The sequence below is a fragment of the Lagopus leucura genome, unplaced genomic scaffold (genome assembly GCF_019238085.1).
Source record: "Lagopus leucura isolate 7727_CA_CO unplaced genomic scaffold, USGS_WTPT01 Super-Scaffold_1, whole genome shotgun sequence".
In the NCBI taxonomy this organism is placed as follows: domain Eukaryota; kingdom Metazoa; phylum Chordata; class Aves; order Galliformes; family Phasianidae; genus Lagopus; species Lagopus leucura.
Genome location: NW_024962250.1, coordinates 28,950,491 through 28,976,989, shown reverse-complemented (window position 1 = coordinate 28,976,989; position 26,499 = coordinate 28,950,491). Strand labels below are relative to the sequence as shown.

General features: G+C 38.1%; 1 protein-coding gene across 1 annotated transcript in view; it reads left to right on the top strand.

Annotated features, from left to right (window-relative positions):
- Positions 1-24,295, top strand: part of CLMN (calmin) — a 69,501-nt gene extending 45,206 nt beyond the window's left edge. The window contains exons 2-13 of the mRNA XM_042867308.1: positions 2,945-3,006; positions 5,386-5,481; positions 6,549-6,632; positions 9,464-9,556; positions 10,787-10,977; positions 12,681-12,874; positions 13,864-13,946; positions 15,357-16,670; positions 17,674-17,855; positions 18,495-18,555; positions 19,514-19,575; positions 20,952-24,295. Of these exons, the coding sequence (XP_042723242.1) occupies positions 2,945-3,006; positions 5,386-5,481; positions 6,549-6,632; positions 9,464-9,556; positions 10,787-10,977; positions 12,681-12,874; positions 13,864-13,946; positions 15,357-16,670; positions 17,674-17,855; positions 18,495-18,555; positions 19,514-19,575; positions 20,952-21,105 (2,576 nt within the window). The 3' untranslated portion in view covers positions 21,106-24,295. The remainder of the gene's footprint in view (positions 1-2,944; positions 3,007-5,385; positions 5,482-6,548; positions 6,633-9,463; positions 9,557-10,786; positions 10,978-12,680; positions 12,875-13,863; positions 13,947-15,356; positions 16,671-17,673; positions 17,856-18,494; positions 18,556-19,513; positions 19,576-20,951) is intronic.
- Positions 24,296-26,499: the final 2,204 nt, after the last annotated feature.

The window sequence follows — 26,499 nt, the reverse complement described above, 5'->3', positions numbered from 1 at the left end:
CTGTGAAAGAGTGCTGCATTTGGGTTTATTGGAAGAGTATGGAAGGCCTAATTTCAGTGTGGTGGTCAAAATTCCTCTTCATATGTTTGTCTTTTATGTCAAGATATGAGCAGAGTATAACTGAAATAGCAGTTCTTAACTTTTTACTGCTTTCTAACATTACATCCTTGCCTCCAACCTTTGCCGTAGGCATCCTCCTTTTCCAGCATAATGCACTGGATTTGCGTGCAGACCAGCCATATGGCGTGTGTAATTATTGTTTTATAATGGTGTTATTGCTCTCTAGCTGCCCAGTAAACCCAGTGCAGTTTCAGTAGACTGTATACAACAGCATACGAACTTCAGACTTGATTTTCTTCACTTTTATACAAAAGTAGGTGTGAAGGAGAAAAAATGATCCCATTTAATTTATAGAAACTATATAAAGTTTATAGAGTCTCCACAATCCTCACAAATGAAAAGGCCACAGAGAGGAGGGGCTGCATCAGAACTGGGAGGTCTGCAGAGCTGGAGAAGAATAGCACTTAAAGGAACACATCAGTAAATACCTGCACTGGACTTTTCCCATAAACTCCATGGGCAAGCAGATGGCCTGCATTAGGGGTTTGTCTGCCTTAGAGATTTTAGAAACAAGTTTTCTCCCCTTTCCTCCTCCCCATTCAGTTACTGTTCCTTTAAAGTAGTACAGAACCAGTGCCTGTTCCGGAGTCATCGTTCTTATTGGAAGGAGCCTGTTTGCTTTTGAAAGGTTTGCTGAGTAGTTTTAGAATCTGTATATATACATAAGTGCTCTCCTGTGTGTGCCTGGTTTATTTTTTGGTGTGTGAACTTCCTGAAGCAGTAATACCAGCTTGGCTCGCCCATCCTTTCAGGCATATTTGCAGCTCTAATTTACACCAATGGGAGAATTTCTGCAGCAAAATTAGGAGCCACAGTGTCCTCTGTTTTACAGACAATCTAGGTAAACATGTCTCTCACTTGCATCCTTATTTACCCCGAAAACAGAAATTGTCAAAGTGCTTGGTGAAAATAGGACCTGGCTGAAACCAAGCCTCTGTAGAAATTAGAAAATGCTTTAGAAGACGTATTTTTGCTTCTGTGTACCTTTCTGTGTTTCCTTTTCAATTTTGGTGGACACTGGACATCTGTCTAGCCATCCCATTTGGTAAGGCAACCTCCCTGACACCCAGGAGTCCCAAACGCAGCCCCGTTTCCTGCTGCACTGCCTGCCTCTTTTCACCAACACATGTATTTAAACAAAAAGCAGCATAGCTGAGGACAGATCTGGCTTAACTTTACCGTCTGCTGACCCTCCAAAGTTAATTTTAACAGATCAGTTGTTGAAGTTACACCCTTGACTCTGCATGACACGTGGCACTTCTGAACTGACATGGGTGCGTGTGAGTGCATGGAGAGGCAGCTCGGGGGTTGAGATGCTGAAGGGAGAGAAGCCCAAGAAGAACATGACCCATCTCATGGTTTATTGTACTTTGAGATTTGTAGGTAGTAAATGCTGTGGGTATTTTTGCAGATATTCTAGAACCCTAATATAATTTACAGTTGAATTTGTAGAGAACTGTTTCAAATCTGTGCAGATTCTTCTAAGTTATTTTAAAAGAAAAGCCAACAGCAATAATTAGTTTGGCATTTTCCATGTTTTCTAAAGCACTTAAAGGGTAATGACTTTTTTAAACCATCTTACATAAAATCAGGTTTTACAGGAATAAGAGGACCTCGAAGGCCCAAGTGGCCATCAGTTATAGATGTAATTCATGCTGAAAGCTCTATTCCAATACATCAAAATAAGGAAAACAATTATATGTATGATTAGAGGCTGCTGACCCTTCAGTTAAAATGATCAAAAAGAACAAGATTAAAATTTGATTTACAGAAGCTGCTACTTAGCCTATAATTAGGCTGACCAATAAAAACAAACCAGACTTCTACAGAATGTGACTTCTCAGTAGACGGGTTAGCTATTTTTGCATGGCTGAGGAAACACAAAAAGATTTTAGAATACATGCTCTATGTGTAGACTGAAATACAGCATATAACTAGTTTTAATGTTTCTTGTTTATAAATTGCCAGATTTCCTTAATTCTAGTGAAATTGGAGAACCACTTGAGAATAATTGTCTCTAAAATGAAATATCACTTCGTCAGTCTACTTCATTTATTTAAAATTTATGCTTAACTCTTTTATTTTAGAAGATTAATCAGAAATATGATTCCCCTTGCACTTTTGCTGTAGTTTGCTATGGAAATGGATTCAGGAAATGGCACATGTGATTAAAAACTCTTCAGCTGGCACAAGAGCTATTTGTACCGCTCCCAGCATACAGCACTTCTGGCAAGTCACAAGTGCTTCTCGTCTTACTGCAATACAAATAAAATGATTAATCATTGTAGAGACTTTTCTGATTTTTTATTTTTAATTTGAAATTCACTACATAGAAGATTGGGGAAGATGAGTTTTTAGGCAACTTTTCCATTCATAAGATTGAAGACCAAATTGTTGGGTTAACTAACATGATCCAGTTTCCTTATGCTTGTAAGTTAAGGTTAAGCACATTGGAATCCACATCAGCCCAATTTGCATGTGGGTGTCAGGACAATAATCCCATAAATTGAAGGGTCAAACCACCGGCTCAGAGTCTAACATCACCGGAGAGCTGTGCACAGCATGTTAAAACTCAGTTCTCAAAAGCTACATTTAAGACTGCAAAACTAAGAGAACCTTTTTCCTACGTCATTTAGAATGCATCTACGAGTGCATAGCTCATGCCTGGATGAAGACCTTATGTCTCCTGTTATGGGATATATTTGTTTTGTTTGCAGGCCTCCAATGAATTCTGACTTCTTTTGTGCATAAGTTTTTGCAGTTTCCTATAAGTGTGCTGTGTTCTGGAAACTTAAGTGCTGCGTTTTGTTTCTGATATTTGCAGTGGAGCGGGAAAATGTGCAGAAGAGGACCTTTACGAGATGGATAAACCTACATTTGGGAAAGGTAAGACTGACTGTCTTGATACTGAGATACAAGGGCACAGTAGGAAGCAGACTACATGAATATATTTTAAAATAGTTGCAATTTGTCATCAGAGGACTTCTGTGTGTATCGAGAGATTTGTAGAAGAATGAGAGGAAGCTGGAAACATGTTTCCGTATAAATGAAAATTTCTTTTCAGGTTCAGTGAACTCTTGGCTGGCTGTAGGTCATCTCAGATACCTTTGTGTCTTCATTGCTACTGACTGCATGTTCCTGTAGAACCCCACATAGCCACATAAAATCAGTTGTGGTTTAGGCTGCTCTGAATGGATGGTTGCTGCGTGTTCCCCACGACTGGAAGTTTGAGTATCTGAGCCATAGTGGCCAAAGACAGATCAGTCCTCAGAACCTGGCTTTGTCCCAGATCTCCAGATGGGAAAGATTAATTACTTGCTGTTCACTTTCCAAAAGCCTGCATGTTGTGATCTTAACATATCCAATTATGTTAGAGAACTAATTCTTGGACATCCCATATTTTTGAAGCATAATTATTTCTTAATCAGATGGTAATATGACTATTGCAGCCAATTTGTTGTTCCTGTTGGTAGTAGGTAAGTACTAATTCTCATGAGCAGTTAGACATCCAGAGAAGGGTTTTCCTGTTGTTGAGAACGAGAAGAGAAAAAAAAAAATCTTAGAATTCCTGAGGCAGCAGCAATTCTTCGTGCAGTCATGGAATGAGAGAGACCAACAGTCCTAACTTGGACTGAAGTTTGGGCTTCACAGTGCTGTTAGTACCTGTGGCTAAATTTCATAAAGCGCAGATAGGAACTGAGTTTGGGCTGTGAGTTAAACTACAGTCTGGATTGTGTGCTTCTTGTGAAGAGACTGCGCTTCAAACGCAGTAAAGCAAAAAGGTTTTGTGGAAGAAAAGCATCACATAAAGAGTTGCTTAAGTCCACTACTATGCAGTGAATGTTACTGAAGGAATAAAAGGATCTTCACTCTCTCTAGAAAATCAGAATAAGGCCAGCGGGCAATGTTTGAACTATCAATTGCTCCCAAAGGTTTCTCAACTTGAAGACAATGCTTTGTGAGTGATTCCTTTGGGAATTAGGCTCTGGAGCTTTAAATTTGGAAGTTATCAGAAAGGTTTGTCAAGTATGTAACTGTGGAAAAGGTCTTTCATTTACAAAAGGAATTAGATCATGAAATGGCTGTAGGGAGCTGTTAATTCGTCTGTGCCAAACATATGAAGTCTTAGAAATTTTGTGGGTAGGTGAATTGTTTTCTCTGGAGCGCATACAATTTTTTTTTTTCCTCTCTGATTCAATAAAGAAAAGTGCTTCTCTGAAGAAAGGGCAAAAGTTTACTGCTACATTATTATTTTATTTCTTTTCTGAAACTAGCATAACAAACGCATCCATGTAAATAATGAGAACATTGCTAAAGCTATTTCTAATTACAGATGATTCCATAGGGACACCTTCCGAGGGAGGGGAGATGGCTTCTGCCTTTATCCTCTAAGAAGCACTTCTGTATGCAGAGAGGTTCACTTCTTTTATAGGCAGCACTAAAGGCCTCCTTGTATACCTTTTTAAGAAACTTGTGGCACAGTGTGTGTCCTCTTAGTGCATGCCATCCCATTTGGGTCATCTTTTGAGAGGAGATGGCTCTGGTAATGGGATAGTTGGGGGCAGTCTACTTCCTACGAGTTCTGGTGGTGCTTGATTTTGTTAGGAGTGAATGAGAAGTCTGAAAGCTTCAAACCCAAAGCTTTTTAAATCTTGAAATGAATGTTACTTTTCTTCCTTTCAGCATGGAGCATTGACCTTAGTACTCTTGTCTAGATTAAACACTAGTGATAAAAACGTACAGCCTCATTTTGCCAGAAGCAGCATTTAATGAAACGTTGCCCAATCAGAAATAAAATGACTTGGTTCTTAAGGGACACAGGTGCAAGTGACATCTGAATGAAGCATTACTGCTGCAGCTGAGACTGCCCCTAAGGGCAGCACTGACTTTGTTGTATGCCTCACAGCACACAGCATGACACCTCAGTGGAGTGGAGAGATGGAGGAGTTTGCTGAGAAGAAAACACAATACATTGCTATTTAAAGTGCTTAGAAAATAGTGGGATATAGAATGGCACCACCAGAAACATTACAGAGGAGACAGGAATGAGATCTGGGATAAGTCCTTGTCTGATCTCAGTTTTATCTTATTTCTCTTAAAGGCAGAATTGCCAGTGATGTGAAGAAGAGTCATCAGTTTCTTCCTACAGGCTGAGATTTATTTCTAGTATCTCTGTCTTGTAAAATTCTCCTTCCAATTCTCTGTAGTAATGGTGACTCACCAAATAGGGCTGTTTTAAAGCTACCTCATTTCTTTACTTCACAGTGCAAACCTCCTCTAAAAGTGAGAGATTTGTTTATGGATATACAAGATGGGAAAATCTTGATGGCACTACTGGAAGTCCTGTCAGGACAAAAACTGGTATGTATGCAAGGAAGAGAAACCTATGTATCTTGGAGCTCCACACACTGGAAGTAACACTATATTGACATTCAAATAATTAGGGAGGATTTGTTCCCATGTCTTGCATACAATAAGAAGTATTTTAGCAATTATGTCGTCATTTCTTTATGTTACAAGCTGGTGTCCTGAGCTGTAATTTAAATCTGAAGGAAATCTGTAACCATGAAATATGAGTGGTGTGCAATCATTGTAAATGTTCCTTTTTTTTTAAGGATTTTTTTTAAGGTTTTTTAAGGCTTGGATATGTTAATGTTCACATACTCTGTTTCAAGTTTGCTCAAGCCATGTTATCAAGGAAAGATAAATTTGCTGGAGAAAGAATGCTCATTGTGGTCATATGTTCAGAACCACCTATTTTTTAATATTCATGCAGTTTGGGCTGTAGCAGAAGCAGCACTGTTTCTGTCTGCGTTCACATAGAAAGCTTTGAAAGCAACATGGAAAGGAATTGGAGGGGAGACACATCGTGACAATCACTGATCTATGTGCTGGAAGGTCAGTGAGGGAGGCCAGACATGTGTTGGCAGCTGGGTCTTCCTGCATACATGATAAAAGCAGTGTGCCAACATGAAATTGCAGGGAAGCAGCCATGCAACAAATCTGTTTCATCTCTGCCAGAATGAAGGTTGTTGCTCCCACCTGCCTGTGCCTGCTAGCAAAACTGCTCATGCTTCCTAAATAGAATGATACAATTTAATTTAAGACAAAAAAATGTATGTATTATGATTTTTTTTCAGGTAAATTGGGTCCTGTTACTGAACACGGTTGGGGTTGATTACATAAACAATCAACCTCCTGGTTGAGGAGAAATGTAATATCTAGAGAGCAGGAAAATGGGTTGCTAACTGTGTTTTGCAGCAGCTGGGGCCAATCATATAGTTGAAGCACTTTCTGATCGGAGAAGATGGCAATACTTTTACTTCCTCAGTTTGATTTGCCTCTGTGTTTGCTGTTTTTTTAATGCTTTTTGTGAAGGGGTGAATAATTGCACCATTTTTAAACACTTTTTGGCTTATTTTTTCTAGATGCATGAATACAAATCTTCAAGCCATCGCATTTTTCGTTTAAACAACATAGCCAAAGCACTTAAGTTCCTGGAGGACAGCAATGTGAGTATTTCTAAAGGCAGCTCTTAATCTCTTCCCTGGATGTATATCACAAATTGTAGTTGTTGTAATTGCAACTAGAGTGATGCATGGCATATACATAAGAATGTACTGCTTTTTTTTTTCGCACTGCAATTTACCTTAGCAGCAAGGTTAAAAAGCCACATAAAAATGCACAAAGAGAACACCTACAGAGTGTAAAACAAGGATTATTTGTTCATTTCATAATGTAAAGGTTCAATAGGATTAAAGGACCAGGAACCCAATATTAAAAGGAAATTAAAAGAAATGCAAGTAGTCTTTAAGAACTGAGTATTAGAGGCGTTATTTCAATTACTTTGAAGGTAGATGGCTTTCTTTCCTTTTATCAGAAATACTTGCAGTATTACAAATCATGTATTTATCTGGTAAATTGCTGCAGCAGCTGATCATGAGTCAAAGGCAAGAGAAAATTAAATCTGGGAACATGAGATAAATGCATGATTCCAGGAATCAAAAGCTTGTAAGGATATAACTTTCCTCTTAGTTTAGTAGTACTGCAACATCACTTCCTAAAAATTGACACAGCTGGAAGGAAACAAGCAAGATCAGACCCTGTAGCTCAGAATGATTCAGTCCTTTTTGGATCTCTCCCATTAGAGCTTTCTTCCAAAGCGTTCTCAATGTGACCTGTGTCTTAAAAGCTCTCCGCTCTTGCAAAGCTATGTAATGGTGTCAAGAGAAGTCCTCAGCCATATAACAGCTTATTTATATGGTATACTCAGATCTTTCAGAACAAGGAAGAGAAAAGTGGAACATACCCACAAAGAATTACAGCCTGCTTGTTGTACTGAAAGATCTTTCACCTAATAGCTGAAATAAACTTCTGCAACTTCTCTATGATATTGTTTAGGATAAAATGTAACTGATGATCCTATTAACACCAGGGTATAAATAAAGGAGGGTTAAGCTTCGTAGGCTTGTGTGTGTGTGTGTAGGGACAAAACCCTGCCTCACAGAGAGTGCCATATCAGTGACTAATGCCACCTTGCTGCTTTCTTTTAATGTGCTTAATTCTTGCTCCAGAGATCCTGTAGTAGTACTCGTCAGACTGGAGGGTCACTGGAGCACCAGTGCAGGAATGAGTACGATGTGAAACATTAGTGAATATATTTCAGCTTCATAGATTTTGAAGGTTTCATCCTGTTCCTCAGAAGAGGATGTGAAAGGTCAGAAAGTTGTCTTATGTCTTCCAGATGTTGCAGTCCTCCAGTGGGGGCTGATCTGGCCCTAAATGTGTAGGTCTACATGGCCTGCTATAGAATTGTTAAGAAATATCTTACGTGTTCTTAAATTTCTCAACAGTCTGCAAGATTATGCTTTTCACACCAAGCCAGCTAAGGCCTGCTAGCAGATGAGGTTTTTTCTTTCTGTTGATGTCAACACATTGCAGAGCTGCAGCTGAAGCAGGTCTAATTGCCAAGACCTCACAAGGTGACAATCCAGAACTTCACTGAACAAGGCCAGGCAGGCAAAGCCTTGGACGCAGGCAGCCTTCAAATTAGCTCTGCCAAAACAGCTACTTTTCTATTTGTTTCTTGTTTCCTTAAGAGTAAGCAGCTGGTAGCTTGTAGCAATTAGCTCAGCTGGGGCAGGTGACAAACATAACCAGTAGTAAGAGAACAGGACCATCACAGAACAGTCTAAGGATGAATGCTCATTTCGGACAATTATTAAAATGCACCAAGTTTTTAAAACTTTAAACTTTTAATGCTTTTAAAGCTTTTCTGTGCCAATTACTTTGCAGCTGGTAAGAAAATCTGAGCCTTGAAATATGGCAGCCAGAGGTGTCTTCTTGCTGGGATCAAAAACTGTTGTGCAAACCACTAGATAAAAAGCTATTCTGCTCTCCATTTTTCAGTTTAACCAAACTTAGTGAGAGGTAGTGATGAAAGTGCTGGCAAGAAGCCTCAGCTGCCAAGACCTTCAGGGTTAGATATTAAACCAGAGCGGGTGGAACCCATCAGTGTATGCTTCTGTGGAAATGGGGCAGCAGGGTAAAGCTCTGTGAAGTGATTCATCATGTATGGAATTTCTAAATAAACGATAAATGGGCTGTATGCTGGGCCCTGAGTGCCGCGTACAGTACTGACAGCTTCCTTGCTTCCTCTTTCCTTCATGAGCTTTGCCAAAAACAAGTTTGTTTTGTCTAAGAGAATAACATTCTGTTGTTATTATGTGGAAGAAACTTCAATGTAGGAAATGCTAGAGTTTGCTTGGATTATGCAAACCTATCTCCTGCTACCTGATTTCATCAGAGCTCTTTGACAAGCAGCGTAAAGTGATATAAGCAAGGAGAAGGGAGATGCATAGCAAAACAGAAGTGAGCAGTTCTTACTATGATTTCAATTTTTTTAAGAGAAATGGCTTCAGTCCTATCCTATTCCTCAGGTTTAATGTGCATTCCAGCCAATCTGTCACAATTTAGAAAGAGGAAGGCAGAGGAAGGCCTGCCCTCTGCTTGTTAAGAATTAGATCCACCAGCGAGGACGCTATCTTTCTCCATATTTATACAGATGAAATATATTTGTAATCTTAAATGTACAAATGAGCTCACTGCTGTTCTGCAGACTTTGCTAGAGGTTTGGAAGGCTTGAGCTGAGAGCTCCATGAGTGGAGTGGCTGTGATCAAGGCACATTATCATTAAAAGAGATTTTAATCTTACAGTTGGCTGGTTGGTCAATGATGAAAGTGTTCCAGATACATCCAATGGTCTCTGTCCAAACCAGTATATATTTTTGTATTTACGTTGTTTCATCTGAATTTGTCTCTGAATTTATTCTCTCTTCTACAGGTAAAGCTTGTTAGCATTGATGCAGCAGAAATAGCAGATGGAAATTCCTCTCTGGTACTTGGACTAATATGGAATATAATATTGTTTTTTCAGGTAATAAAACTCGAATACTTTAATCATAAGTCAACAGCCTTCATGTTATCAATCTATTAGTGCTAAAGTGCTATTCTTTTAAAATTGATTTTTAATCCTAAAAAGCATAATTAAGCTTGCTAAACACGACCTTTTCCCTCCTAAGATATGCTAATTTTATACCTGCAGCTGTTTTCATTTTATTGGATCTGTTTTGGTGTGAATAGAAGGCAATTTAAGCCCTGATTTGACTTGGACTTGAATTAGCTTCAGGTTATTCCTGTCCCTTCTCCCCTGTTCTTTCTCAGGACTCTGCTCCAGATTCCCTGGACCTGCACCAATGTCTCAGGTTTGGTTCCAGGTTACAGTTCATTTTCAGTAACCTTGTCTGGATCCAATCTAACATGGTGGCAAATTCCATGCAGAAACAGTGATTTCTGGAGACTTTCTTACCATGGCAGAAGTTCACAACTGATGCAGAGAGCCAAATGAAATATCTTGAAGAGCCTGAAGTTTCAGTCCTGATAAAACTGAGTTAAACCTGAAATTTAATTTAGCCCCAGGCTTAGATTCAAACTGCTTCAATCTACATGTATTTTGAGAATGACCTCCTAGACAATATCAAATTTTAATGAACAGAGAAAGATGGAGGGAAGGTTTCTGCAGTTCTTATAAGACTATGAGGCTCTAATGCTCTTTCATTTTCTTGGGCTCATTTCTAAAACAGCTCTCTATTTTGAAGCGGCACGGGGGTTTCTCTGTGTGGCTGAGCACTTCAAACCAAACAGCACAGCACCTGTTTGGCCAGATAGACTTGGCAACAGAAGGCACGGAGGCATATGAAAGCAGTGTAGTGAGTACTTTGGACTCAGCTATCCATGCTGACCAATGATAGGATGGGAATGTTGTTGTAGGTCACCATTTCTTAATATAAAATATTTCACTCAGTGAGCCCTGTGAAAAGAGAGAATGATTTCAGTTAAGCTAACTGCTTTTTCAGGATGTGGTTCTTTGATTTTTGTTTAACATGAATTTGTTCTGTTCAACATTAACCAGTTCCATGCCCTTCCCATTTCCTGGGGTTGTGAGCTGGCCTGCTGCAGTTGTCACGTCTGTGCAGTACAAGTTGAGAGTTGTTCAGCAATGGCCCTGTTATCTTAAAAGTATGCTGGTTTGCCTAAAAACAAACATTCAGTTTTCCATTCACTCAGTATTAAATCAGTGTTCTGTGTGTTTCACTTTTTATTACAGATTAAAGAGCTGACAGGCAACCTCAACAGGAACTCCTCCTCGTCCAGCCTCTCTTCTGGGCCCAGCGGGCCAGAGTCGGACACATCATACCCCAGCACTCCTAACGTAGAAAGAAGCATGTCTGTCACAGTGAAGGATCAGCGAAAAGCCATCAGAGCCCTTTTATTCTGGGTTCAGAGGAAAACCAGAAAGTAAGCAAACAAGCTGTCATAAAAAACTGTGTCCTGCCTGTCCTGTTCAAGCGGAAACTTATCTCTCTTTCCTAATGTGCCACCCTGGCAGTGGGTTCTTCTGGCTTTTAAAGTCTGCAGGCATAAGAGACCTACAGGTAGACATATCATTGCACATGTGTCTAAAGCAACCATCTGACCTTGAAGCAGGCTGTGTTGCTTCGTGGCTTGATGTTAAATGTTAACTTGCGCTAATCTGTTTGGCACTATTTAAAATAGGATTGTTCCCTCTTCCCCCTCCCTGCAACTTCTGCGCAGTCTGTTAGATATCTTTTACTAATTAAAGGGTAGGCGTAAATAAAGGTTGAAATGTAGAAGGGGAAAAAACCCATAGTGAAAGACTTTAACAACAAACAGCCTTTTAAATTAAGCAGCAGTCCTGAGGGAGTTTCTGTGTGCCTAGAGTGCCTAGAATAGAATTTGTGTTAGAAGCTTTGTTTTTCCTATGAAAACTGGTCAAATCTTAGGTTTTTTCCTGAGAATACATTAAATTTGGGGTCCAGTTCCATTGATCAACATATCTCTCTCCTCTGTAATAAAAAAGCAATTCTTTCACCAAAACATTTTGATCATTAACGCCAGGTAGAATTGCTGTCAAGTTTTTCAGTGTAAGATATCCAGTGCCCATATAAATGCTTGGCATATATTTTACATATGATATTATCAGAAAAGATGATTGCCAGAGATAAAAGAGGGCATGGGTCAAACTTACTAATAAATGTAGGATAGCTGTATATTCATCATTTTTGTCTGTTGATAGCTTTGTTTGTCCAAACCTACATGTGAGCATAGATGTTCTATATAGAGAGCTGAAGATAGAAATTTACATCTTAAGTGTTTGGTCCTGTGGACCTCATCCCTTGATTATCTCCAGTGGAGGTAATTGTGCTTGTTGTGCAGATAAACTTGCTCCATTGAGATCCGTAGTTAATTGCTGCTAATGCAGACCACATAGGAAGCACAGTTTTACTCTCAAGGTAATGCTGATAATGACATTAACAAGGAGGAGGCACAAAGAGAATGAGAAAAATTAAAGTCTTAGACTTCTTATCCTAGTCAAGGAGTACAAATTGAAACATTTAATGGAGAAAATTGCTCTCGCAACTGAGCTATTAGAAGTGTAATAGTGTCATTATAGTTGTCTTCACCAATGACTCGTGCAGGATTTTCTATTCTGGGGCAGCATTTCGTTGCAAATTTGTTTTTTTTCCTAACACACCTGTGATCTATATGTATACTGGTGCTATTTGCATTAGGCAAAGTGCAATTTTCTGCTATCAAAGGCCAAATACACAGGAAAGTGAGTCATTTATGCTTATGTTTTTTAAGTACTTAGGGTGTTGGCAGTCATCCCAAGCTGTGGCATGAGAGTGCTGGAACACAGCAGACATGGGAATCGCACAGGCATTTGGTTTTGTGAATGTTAAATGTGGTTGCTGAGTACTTGAGGGCTTTGTTTTCACTAGCTGCTTCCTATGAGCAGGTTGATATCGGTTCTTGACTGCACTGACCCAGTCTATGAATTCTTGTGTTTCATTGAAGTATTTTGTGCCTTTTGATTGATGCTGTGACTTGTGCAACTTTCAAGAATCTTTGAAAATGGTGATGCTTTACTTTGGATTTTTAACACAACTGCCATGTAAACTGTATGTGATTCTGTTTAGATACGGTGTTGCAGTTCAGGACTTTGCCAGCAGCTGGAGGAGCGGCCTTGCCTTCTTAGCTATCATAAAAGCAATAGACTCCACTTTGGTAGACATGAAGCATGCATTGGAAAAATCAGCACGAGAAAACTTGGAGGATGCTTTTAGCATTGCTCAAAACAAGCTGGGTGTTCCTAGGCTTCTAGAGCCAGAAGGTAAAACATTTACATCAGCATTATTGGGTAACATTCAGACTACCATGAGTACATTAATATTGCATTGGCATACCTGCCGTAAGCCTCCCAGAGATTGGATGATTGATGTGATTGGTGTGTGGTACTCATTGATATGAAAAAAGATTTGGTCACTGGCTGGTAGTCAAGTGGTTCCAGTCACGCTTGTCCAGATACCTTACCATAATTTTAGCTATGTGCATTGGTCCAGGTTAGTGATTAGATGCTACATGACATCCATATTGCTAGTGGGCATTAATCACTGTCCTGCTGAGTGGAGAGATGTCTCAATGCAGTAGCAGCATTTCGTAATGCCTGCAGTCCATGGAGGCAAAATGTCACTTCAGGATGAATTGTGTGAGTCACCACACCAGGAAGATGGGTGGAGACCTATTCAAGTGTGTTTGCATTTCCCAGTTACTCTTCTATAACTCATGAATATAGTATGTATATATAAATACGTGTATGCAAAAATATATATATGTGTACAGATAAACATATGTTTACAAGTGGAGCTGATTCTTACCATGCTTTCTGCTGAACTCTATTACGCAGGTGTTAAGCCTTGAGTTTATGATTGAAAGCACAAACAACCAAACTGTGCTTTATGTGTCACCTGTTAGAAGAATAGGTTCTGCTAAAAATATATCTCTGTGCTGTCACTCAACAAGATCACTGTCAAGTCATAGCAACATATATATGCTGTAAATTACGCTTTCCAAGTGGATGAAAAGTGACCTTGGTCAGGGTTCAGTATGTGTTTGGAAACAGGAAAAAAAAATTAATGTGAACAAGATGTTGAGAATTCTTTATACTGTAAACAGTGTAAAGGATTCTACCATCTCTAGTCTGTCAGCAAAAGAAAAGTGTTGCTGCTCATCATAAAGGCAGATAACTGTCTGGCAGCCTGTGCCTCTGCGAAACTGCTTTCAGGCCATGTGTGCTGACGTGCTGTACACCTCCCCCCACAGATATAATGGTGGAATCCCCTGATGAGCAGTCCATTGTGACCTATGTGGCCCAGTTCCTTGAACATTTCCCAGAGCTGGAGGGAGTAAGTGTTTATTCTTATGCCGTATCCCTTTTTTATTTGCTTTGGTGTAATTAATAAGGACAGGTGTTGTGTTTATCTTCTAGGTTTCTTTCTGAGCTGTTTAAAATAAGCCACAAACTCTGTTGTAATTTTTCTCGGCCTTGTTAAGTCTGGTCAAGTGAGATTTCACTGCAGATTGCTCAGCTGCTTCAGACAGAACTCTGCATTTAAACATTTACATCCAATTATAGCTTTCAAAGGTCAGAAATATTTACATAGGCTCTGCTACTTTGCCATCGTTATTTCAGAATAAAGTGAAGTTTATCCATTCATCTATGATTATTTGACCCTCAATTTGATTCTGAATTCAAACTTCTCAAGTATGAGGATCGCAATCAATTTGAATTTAGCAGGTATTGTATCAGATACAAGACATTACAGGCTGAATCTTGTCAATAAAGCTGTCAAAGGCCCTCATGTGTAAGCATAATATACATTACAGCTTAAGGGCTGGGGCTTTAACGAAAACCTTATCAAAAACAAAGAATTGAGGAGCAGTCCTCGGCAGGGACTGACAAAGGTCCTTTGGACAAAAAGAATATAAATTTAAAATGTAGCTAAACAATAAGAGACTTTAAACTGGAGGGGAAATGAGAAGTCCTAGGACCTTGGGAAAAGACCTGCCTAAGATGAAAAAGGGTGCTTGACAAACCTGGTTTAGCACAGTCTTTTTGATCTGAAAGAGTTTCCAAGGAATTTAGTGACCCTTGAGTGTGTAGGTAATTTTTTTGTGCTTGATTGCATGCACATAAGTCATGATTCTTACATGAGAGCCATTCCTTCTCATTTAGTGACTGAAAGTTCCAAGTGTTATTTTGTTTCATAGCTTATGAAATTGGTGGAAATTACTAAAATCACCAGAATTAAAATTGTTATGATAGTCTAATCATGATTATTAAATTAGATTGCCATTAATATTTGTCAATCTTAAGACTTTTGGGCATTTTAATGGCAAAAAAAGAGCCTACCTATTTATTTATTTATTGTTAATACAGTCCATTGGAACTGAATAATCTAGTAGATTACTATGTTTCATGGTAGATTTAGTGCACTTGTTAGGTTTACTTTACTGCCAGGTTTTGGGATTGAGTCAAAAAACCGAAGTCAATTGTTTCCACAAAAGCAGCAGGGAGAGACAAAAATACTAAGAACTGAGCAGTAGGCTTGTCTCCATTCTAATCTTCCTGTACAAGTGGCTTTGTTCAACTCTCTTTACTTGCCAAATTGATTTGCCTACTTTTAAAATACGTGTGTAATTAATTGGCCATTTGCAAATTAAAGGGGCAGTGGGTTAGTTTCTGTATCACTTGGGAGAAGTAAAATGATCTGTGAGGCACAATTTGTTTTTTAATGGTGTATTGTTACTTATAGGAAGACTTTACAGACCCTGAGAAGGAGCTTCCAATTGAATCTACGTATGTTCACATCAAAGACACGCCTTCAGAAAAGGAAAGCAAAATCTTGATTTTAAGGGAAAGTGACAAAAATATGTACACTGTTAATCATGAAAGGAGTCACCCCGCTCCTCCAAAGGTTCATATTCATGACACCCCTGAGAGAATTCTGTCAGAAACTGTTCCTGAAGCATGTAATGGCAAATTGAGTCAAGTGTTAGGCGATTCTCAGGAAATCTCTGAAGATGAGCCACAAAGGCCGACTTCACTGAAAATTACAGGATCTGTCAGTTATGAATCAAATTCCTCCTGGGAAGTTCTTAGTGATAAGTTGGTGCCAGGTGATAGTGGCATATCTGATGATCCACTGAAACAGAGTGATGACCTTTCTCCAGCTGTTCTGACAGATCAGAAAAATTCCGTTGACTCTTTTGAAGACTATTCTGAAGAATTAACAAAAGAAACCTATACTGAATACGACAATGAAACAAAGAGCCTTTCAGCCAATACTTCTTCTTTAAGTCCATTGTCTTGGACTTCAGGTATACTTACAGATGAATCTATAAATAGAGTAGAAGAGAGCAATTCCCAAAATTCAATTATTTTACCAGAAGTTACTTCTAAACAAGAAGATACGCATAAGTATGTTCTTCACCTTCTAAATGAGGAAGTGCTGAAACAGCCAGAAAATGAACATACAAAGCAATCGCCTGCTCTGGAGACAACAGAAAATAACCATTGTTCATTGAATGGTTCTAATCTCAAAAGCCAAGAAATATCTACGCTGCTAGAAACATCTGATGACTCTCTCTCAGATGGACCCAATAATGGAGAAGACTCAGGCAGTTGTGATGAAGATGAGTCTTCAGCAGAAGTGCTACTCAGTTCTTCGAAAGTGTCTGTAATACCCCATGATCTGTTCTATTATCCACATTATAACGTTCCCATATCAGCGGTTTTGGATGCTTATGTTGAGCCTTGTCTTGAAAGATATGATACTGAAAATGACAAATCTTTTTCTGAAACAGTAACAGATATTTTACATGAGAAAGGGATACCGGCACAGGGCTACAAGGAAGATGATCCAGAGCCAGGCTTAGGGAATAGGGATGATGTCCCTTCATTGGAAATGGGTACTGAGAATGGAGAGGAGGAAACAGTAGATATAAACAGTCATAGCAGTTCTTTCTATGAAAAAGAACTGCCATTACTAATAGGAGAGATAGAAATTGAAATAGACAGCCAAAAAGCCACCGGCAATGAAGATTCCATAATTCTACAGCATCCTGAGGTATTTAACTTTTTATTTGCTGTATTTCTTTACATATGTATGGGGGTTAGTGCCTGAACTCAAGGATTTCCTTTCACTTTGCTTGCCATTTGGAGAAATAGATGACATGTACTTGGTTTTCTGCCTCCTTAACGCTGTTTGCCACAGCCCTCTACTGGAAAGAATGGAATTGCAGTTCCCTGAAAAGATCTGGCATTAACAAGAGAGACTGAGCAGTAATAATACTGCAGAAATTTGAATTTTACTCATGTTTTAAAGTATTTTGAAGACCCTTTGTAGCTCCTAGGCAGAGAAGATTATGACAGAGTGTTCAAAGTAAGTTTTAATGAAATGAACAGGAAGCAATATTGTTGATATAGAAAAGATAAAGGTAAAGGATTTTTTTTTTCCCAAATCTAGATAAGTTTGTCTGTGAAAACAAACCAATTTGAGTAGGTTAAGTCATGTGAATAAAGTGCAGACTTACCTAAACTGGAGGAGAAAGAAGGGCAATTTCTGGTAATAATTCTGTGTTTTGTATTTAGGCAAAATTGTATATCTTAGAAACACTGATTTTGAATTGCCTTACACATTTTCTAGCATACTAGTGACAGTGTTGTCTGGAATGAATATCCATTTAAGTACTTGAACATTACTCTGTTGCTTAAACATGGTTTGGTCCTAATTTATTAGGACAATGAAGTCAAATTGCTGTTATCTCCAACAGGCTAATTGGAAACAGATTTAAAAAAAAAAAGAAAATCATAGCGCATTACTTGAAAGAGCTGAGTCATGTCATAATTTCTTATGTTTAAAGAACTACCAACTAATTGCATGTAATGATGATACTTTACAGTTCAAGGTATCTGAAATTATTTTCAAAATTTGTGTTTTTTTCTCTTTAGTAACACTCTCAATCTCATACAGCATGTAATGTAGCATCTGAGTAAGTTACACCACTGAGGTATTGAAGAGGTTGGGGAACCAGTCTTGTCTGATGCAAAACATTTCTTATTTTCAACAGGCCATAGGAGACAATCTGGATGACTTTGCAACAGTGGGAATAAGACTGGAAGAAAGTAGTAATGGGCAGGAAAAAAAGGAAAATATGATGGAAGCAGAAGACTTACAGATCTCAGAAGTTGGGCATACTGCGCTGTTAGATGATGAACTGGAAGAAATTGCTAATAGCCAGGAATTGACCAGGTATTTTGCATTGACATTGTCTGAAATGTATCTAACTGATAGGAATGATGCACTTCTAAAGGGCACTGCACTTCTAAAGTATGTCATTACCATCGAATATTTCTTGTGGACTACTTCTAGGACTCATTGGCTTCTTTCTGTGTTTCTCTTAAATATATCAAGTAATTGGGTGCAAGTGGGGTGTGATTTGACTTTGCTGTACAAACTTTGCTACACAAAACCAACTGGAATCCCAATGCATTTTAACTTTAGATGAAAGCATTACCTCCTTTGTCAGGCTTGTGTTCCCTGTCGCTTATCAATTCTTTTTTAACTACGCAACCATAAAATCTCACTTGCTATAAGTCTTGCATAAATCTAGGGGATGTAAAAGGTGCAAAAAATATATTAGATAATGTTTTCAAAGAAAAAAAAAAATCAAATTTGAGCATTTGGATTGTTTTATTAAAAAACAACAACAACAATTTAAAGTTTCCCAAAGTTATTCCTTGTAATGTTAACAATAAATTCAAATCCATATTCTAAAACACACAACGACACGTTTGTATTTTTGTGTAACTAAAACTAGTGTGCATAATTGCAGTGAATTCAAAGCAAATCTTCATGAATTAAAACACTTTGCTTTTATGTATGTTCCAGAACTTGTGGCAATGATTCCAACATCTTTCTCCGAAAAAGGTTTCCTTATTCTTCTGAGATGGTAAGTTTGTAGAAATTGACCTTTCTATCACTGTTTCATGATTTCTCCCAAACTCCAAAAGCTCAAATACTGTCAAAGGTTCTGCTCTCTATATTCTGTGATAACACAAAAGCCCAATGTTTTCTAAGCATTTTAGTGCTTTATTCTATAACAACTGAACTCTTCCAAATAAATGAAATGACATCTTACTGATCCTTGGAAAAGCCCACAAAGTGCTATTTAATAATCCAACTAAATATTCTCTAACTTTGAGGTTTACTCATCACTGTATAGCTGAAACACTTCGCTTCTTTGAAGCTTCGTTTATCTGCAGATCCGATTTCTTTTAGTTTATGCATTTTGTGTATGCATGTGAGCATCCTGGTCAGAGCCTTGCAAAAATGTGGAGTGTCTTTTGGATGCACTTTTGACCAAAGAGGCTCTTTGCCACTTCTTTTGTAGTAGTGATGTAGTAGGTTCTCTGAATAACAGCAGCTAGCCCTTGAGGACACTTACTTGTAATGTGAAACTGCATCCTTTATCACAGATGTAATTCATATTGATTTCCTGCAAGCACACTATACATCTGAGCTCTGGATGCTTTTTCTTTTTTAACTCATAAGGGACAGCAACAGCAGTTCGGGTCTGCTAAGCAAGGGTAGGAATGTGGCTTTTCAGCACAAAATAAAATGTGGGCCTTCTTCGATTTGTAAAGAAAAGTTGCTGACAATATTCAGGGAAACCAATGTTTCACACAGAAAGTTGTATGAATGAGGAGAGTTCTTGGCATTTCTGATTATGTACCAGACTGTGATGGGGGATGCATGGGTGTGGGATAAATTTAGGAGCACACTTTCATTTTATTTGAGTAAACATTAGACGTACTTTGCAAAGAATGCATGCACAACTACCGGTGTATGAGAGACTGAATTTTATTTTCTTTTTATATCATCTATTTTTTGTTACTTGTTTCTTTAAGGAAACCTCTGGTAAAAAGGATCAGAAGATGACAGAAATGGGTGAAAATCTATTGATCACTGGGTGAGTAGTTCTTCAGACAAAATCTTATGCAAGGAATCTATAACTTCTAAGTAGTTTGTCAGTGTTACAAAGGGAAATAAAAATTAACAGTAGTAGTAGACCAATGGTACATCTTATGTACTAGCTCAGGGTCAATATTTCCCATAGGTGTAAGACACAAAACTTCTCTGTTGCTCGATCTCTCTCTTTAACTAAAAATGTCTTTTCTTGACTTGAGAGGAAAGGCTTATCTGTCTAAGCAAGACTGTGAACTCTTTCCCCACATAGTGGATATTTCAAACCAAGAAAAGAGTGGGAGGACTTCCTGTGTGAGGCCTCTGGCATTGCTGGCTCTTTCCATGTTTAGAAGCCTGTCAAGACAGTGTTTAGCACCATCAGTGCTTAAGTGTTCTGTTAAGACAGTGCTTAACAGAACTCTTGCCTCTCCTAGAGCACCTGTGAGCTTCTACAACTCGAGTGTGTATGTTTAGTTTGGGCTTACAGTGCTGTGGTGGATCCTGAACTCAAAATGTGTATCCCTTCAGTATGAGTTTCTACATATCTATTTAAGAAATAAGCATTACCTCCCTCACTTGATTACTTTATGTTTTTCCTCTTGATTGGTACTGAATTAGTACCACCTTCAATTTCTAGTTAAAATGATGGCTGCTTTTAGCTGTAAAAAGCACGCAGAATAGCAAATGCTTCCGTTAAAATATATATGTGAATAGCTGTCACAGCAATCTATAACCACTGCTTGCCTGCAGACTGCTGCAATTGAGCACGTTTTGTGTAATATTCATATGTATATATTCAGTACATTAATTGAGAGAGAGGGACGCCCAAGCCAGAAAAAAAAACGGAGGTTGTAATTCTAGAGTTATCCTGCAAACTAACAACCTGAGTTGTTTGTTTGTTTCCTAAAGTGTAGGGCAACTTGTTTAACCTTCTATGTATCTGACATGAAAAACTCTAAGAGTAGCTGGTTTGGAATCAGTATGTCAAGTCTGATACTTATATCATATAAATAAAATACTTGACATATAAATAAAAGGTGATACAATTGTTGCTCAAAGCCATGTTTATTGCTCTGAAAGTTAAAAAATAAAAAAAGTATCTTTTTGACCAATGAAAATCAGCTTATGTCAAACAAACTGTTTCTGCATGTATTTTAACCACCTGAGATCCTGTCCAAGTCTTCAGAGTATTAATTGCAGTTTTTAGAGTCCTTAGGAACACCTGCTAGAGCTCATTATGCATCCTATAGCGTAGCTTGGGTTGCAACCAAGTAGGTTGAAAGAGCTGATCAAACTGCTGTCTATTAGAATGCTCTCTGATCTTTAATGTAAATGTTTACAGTTTTTCCTGCCTCTTGACAAATTCTCTCGTATTTTTAGGATGAAAAAGGACGTGGAAACGCAAGAGATTGCAGCACCTCCTTGCCAGACTCCAAGCATTGAGCAATCAGAGCTATTCTACTTCATCATTTTCCTCTGGGTGCTTGTCTACTGCCTTTTAGTCCTTCCACAGCTTTTTAGCTTCAAAGTGTGATCTCTGTGAGGTGTGTACAAATAAAAGACGGTAGCTTGATTGCTTTGTGTATCTACGTATAAGTATGTTATTTCAGGTGAAGCACAAGCAGAAATATAGGACCTGGTATTTGTATTTACTATCAGGTTCTCATCAGTTCCTCAACTGTTGTGCTATGACAATGTCTAAGCACATTTTATAATACGACAGTTGTGTAAATATATATAAAAATGACCTGATTCAGTAGCTGCAATTTTGTACATTTGTGCCTTGCTTTATAAGATGCTAAATAAAAATGGATGATTATCAGTAGAACTATGAACAATTCAGAGCTCTGATCATCAAAAATTATTCTTCTGGCTTCATTTACCTGTGAAGGGTTCAACATCAGTGGAAGACTTGTTGTTGGCTTGCCCATTAATCTGGCCCTCCTGAAAGAGCAAGGCTTGAAATGCTCTTTTTCCATGGAGTTCTTTGAGAGAGGTAGAGGTAGAGCAGAGTTGGAGTTGAGACATTCTCGCTGCAGGAATTTAACTGTAATCCTAGTGGCAATCCAGTGGAGCAGCAAAATCAGGTGGAGGGTTATTTGTGGAGGGAAGATTGTTTTTTTAGGATATAAATTCATTTTTACTCAAAACCTGTTATGCTTAAATTGCAGGAATAAATTGGGTGTGGAGCAGTGGGGGATCATGTGAGAAATCTTAATCCAGATATTTCTGTACAGAGTACCTGAAGAAATACACTTTGTATGTTACTGATGGTGGCAATCTTTGAGAAAGATCAGGAACAGATAGGTGGTTTTTGTTTGTTTGTTTTTAATACTGTGAGACAGTATCTCTGTTGTGAGACAGCATCTGATTCCTTTTTTCTGATGCTTTTATTTACCAGATTATGTGATCATTTTTGTCTTTTAAAGATACAAAATATGACAGGTAGTCTAACTTCTAAGGCTACTGTTGAAGCACAAGTGCACTGTTATGAAAGGGTTAGAAATATTCTTTAAGTGTATAAATCAATGACGAGTGTAAAACTCAATATAGATAAATGCTGACAGCCTTTGTTTACTCTCTAGTTTAACTGGATAGACTTCTGTGCACAGACATAGTTAAGCCATTTCTCTTAACTTTTAGCCACATCAGCAATCACTTTAGGGTATTTGATTTAGTTTTCAGCCAGAGGAAGGGTACCAGTGCACTACAGGATGAAAGAGAATTCTTCAAATTCAGTTCAATTGCAATAATTTCTTAGTTATCAATGGAGATTATCTGGAGTTCAATTACAGTCTTTTTGGAGAATTTTACCACTATCAGAGTTCAGTCAAGGAGAATCATTTCCATTTTGTCTTCTCTCTCCTAAGAAAATGAATTGGAAGGAGATCTTTGGATGCCTCACCTAAGCCACTGGCATCTGTAAAGAATGGAAGAGTGGGCTATTAACTTCCAAGAAGGAGAAAACTCATCATTTTTTTCTTCCCTCTTGCTAATAGTCAGTGGCTCAGGCAGCAAAATGAGCAGTTTAAATCTCAGAGAGCATGTAGCAATTGTCTTGATCACTTCATCCAATCTTTAAGCTAATGTATACTTTCCAGCCTGGCCTGAGAAAAGATGGAGGTTGCTTCTACTTTCTAAAGTTGGTGAAAATAATACTAAATAAATCCATGATACTTGGTATTTGGCTGCTTTCCACATTTGGATTTGCCTGGTTTGTTTTTGTTTGTTTGTTTGTTTGATTTTTTTACTCTAACAGAAGCAGTCTACCTTATTCAGCCATTCTGTGGGTAAGAATGTCCAGAGTAGAAGAGTTACAGATAGTACTGCTGTGGTCAGCTGACTATGGAAACAGACTGAACTCTCAAGGAGTTCTGCCATTATCTAGAACTGAAAAAGAAAAAAGAAAATTAAAAAAAAAAGAAAATTAAAAAAAAAAAAAGGACAACTGCATGAGCAGCAGTTCCCCCCACTTAAAATGAATCTAATCCCTCAAGTGCCCTCTCTGTTCTGTAAATGTTGCTCCTTGTTGGTCCTTGTGTGCCATTCTTAGCTTACATTGTAAAAGCCTGACTGTGAAGCGTTCATTGCAGCAAAGGGTTTTCTAATGTGCTGACTCGAAGACTGTCTCGAGGCATCTGAGATTTTAAAGGCTGGTGGGCCATTTTTATCTCACCAATAGATATGTGCACAGTCTGAATAAGGAGGTTTTTCCTGAAAAAAAGGCCTGGATTTTTAAGTGCTAAGCTTGAAGTGACCTCATTTGATACTTTGATTTAGTAGCAGAATTCAGATATATATGGGTACTGATCTGTTAAGACCATTTATAAAACCAGTTCTTGATGAGCAAGTGTATGCATGGTAAGGTACTGTGAAGTGTAAGTGTTGGGAAGTGCTTGTAGATTACTGGATAAAAGGGTGTTTGGTGTTCAGAGAAGCACCATTACAGGCTGCAAAACAGCTGTAACAGGATGTTTCAATGTTACTGCTGTTGTGTAACTTAACTGCAAAGTGTTTCATTGCAATTTTATAGAAAGTGCGAGAAATGGTTTAGTATTAAAGACCAAAGCCTGCTAAACGGTTATGGGGCAGATGTCTTACAGCTGAAGAAATGAGTTAAGCAATCACTTCATCTACAAACTGAAATGAATGCAGCCTTTGCCAGGTTGTAGGAAATGATCAGGGCAAGTTCAGATTGCAGTTATAAAAGAAAAAGAAAAGAAAAGAAGACAATCACTTTTTCAATGCCGTGAATATTTTTGATAGATTGAGCTCTAAAATGTATTTTAATCGAGTTTCTAGATTATAATGAATGTGTCTACAGAATTTTATGCAAAGCTTCAGAGTTCAGCTGTTTTAAAAAGATTTTTTTTATATAGCGGTGATTATTTTATCTATATATTTAATAGAACTGTAAAACCATTTTAAGAATACCTGTAAAACTATGTGTATGTGATATGATTATTTATTAATTATGACTCACAAGAATGAACATTGAGCTATGCATCAGTTGGAGCATCCATTTGGAAACAGAGGAAGATCTCTTGCTGAGCAGTAGACTTGAAAGACGTGGGAAATGATTTGAATGCAACTGCGTGATTCTTAGAGCTGCATAGCTGTTTATCATTTTGTGATGTTAACTTTCATAAGTTGCAAATTATACTGAGTGATGAAGCTTCTTTCTTCCATTAAAACTTCCTGAGGCTGAAATTTCAACATGTTAATATTTGGTGTTCAACTCACTTATTTCCTTTACATCTTCTGATGATAGTCACTATGATTTCTTTATCAAAGTAGTGAGCCATGAATTTACTGGGGCCCAGGGTTTTTTATTATTATTATTATTATTTTTTTCGGAGCTTTTGGTACCTATCCTCACATAATCAGAGCTTTTAGAAGAGGAATTTGCCCAGTGTATGTGCTCTCATATTCAACCATCTAAGAAGATAATTAGTGCATTATCACCCACATGTAGCTCTAAGTACTTGGGAGTCCCTTCTCACCAAGCACAAAAATGAATGCATCGGTGATGTGTTCAGTTCTCGACTTCTGTGAAAGTCAGTGTGACACATCTGTGTGCTAAGCACACCTACAGGATGTGGCCTTGAGGGGACTTAACTTCCATCACATAGGCCAGAAGTAGCCAAAGCCTACGCATTGCCTTGGGGCTAGGTCCACAAACAATGCCACAGACTTCAGTTAACCCCTTTAAATGCATCGCATTTGTTGCACAAATTATGTAGGACCAATCCCCTACTTCTTCTAGGAAGTTACCATCCCCTACCAGTTTTGATTAAGAAGACAGCAGCAGGAAACAAGTGGCTGGAACGCAGAGTAAGGTCACAGGTTAGAATGTGCCTGTGAAAGTTCCCAAACCTCCACAGCCAAAAGCTCTGACCTGACAAAAGTCACCCCCTGATTTCCACTGGGCTAGTAGATGGTAAACCTGAAAGAAGGAAAAAAAAATCCATAAGTGTCTGTATTTCCATGTTGTGCAGTTTTTTTTCTCAAGTAAATAACATCAAATTCTTCCCCACCGCATGCCACTGATGATGCTGATTTATAGACATCTGACTGATGAGTGTTTATATTCCAGTTTTGTACATAAGCAGGGTGTGCACGAGTGCAAGCTGCTACCCCACACTCTGCCATGGTGGAGCTATGCATGCCAGAGGACAGGATTTATATGCACATTTAAGGGATATAGGAAAAGACATATTCTGAATGGGAAAGCTTGCTTACTCTGTCCGTCTCTTGACACACTACTCTATAGCTCACAAAAGGCAACAAAAATTAACATTTTATTCTCAAGTGCCGTGTCTGTTTCAGGGTTATCTTAACTGAAATTGTGGAATAGCAAAGCATTTCTTTCTTCCTCTGAATATGAGACGTGGAAAGCTCACTTCCACCTCAGTGGCACTTTTGATGACTCCTTTTCAGACAGCTGCTACTGCTGATAATGGAAAATGAGAACGGTGTTATTTTCTCACCATGAGGGGAATGTCTAAGTTTATGTCTCTGGAACATAAAATTGGCCCCTGGGTGATTAATACAATTCTTTCCTCATGAAAAGGTTAGAAGGGGCAATAAAAATAATTAATTTGACCTCAGTGAGAAATAGTAAAAAATAACATTCCAAGAAAGGCTGTGTTCAAGTCAGGTAATATTTTACTGCCAAAGTAGTTTCATTACTTTCATTGGACCTTCCTGGAATCTCTTTGATTCACGGAATTCATTTGCTCTGTGCCCAAGGAACCATTCATACAGTACAGCTCTGATCCACAGCTGTCACTAGACTATAACAGATAATCGCCAGTGTTCACTTAGAAATGACTGGCCTAATTTAATTCAATTCACTTTCAACTTACATGCTGTTCGTTTTGTAGAGAAACAACTTTTTTTTTTTTAAATGCTGAATAACTTACAATTAAATATTGTAAATCAAACACATCTTTTTATTACAGCCAAAAGAATTCAACCTCTGCTTTTGTATTGAAGGATGTTTTAGTTTCCATACCACTTCATGCTATTTTATTCTTCTGTGTAAAAAGCCAAAAAAAAAAAAAACAAAAAACAAAAAACCCACAACAAAACCAACCCTGTTTTACCCTGATCAATTTTACCATTCTTACTAAAGTTCTTCATTTAAAACAATCTGTAAAGTTCTAGTTTGCTAAGGAGTTAAGTAGGGACATAAGTGAGGGATGCCATATTTAAAAAACGTTATCCTTTGGCAAGTGGTAAGGAGAGAAGGTTATTTGAATGAGAACAAATGCAAGGAGGGCTTGTTTGGTATCAAAAGGCTGAAGGAGATGCATTTTTGTGTATTTTAAAATACATTTCTTCTAAATGCTTTCAATCAGTGGTATGTATTGAACACTTGCACTTGTTGCTCAAAGCTAATTTTTGTGAGAAAGAAATGTATTCT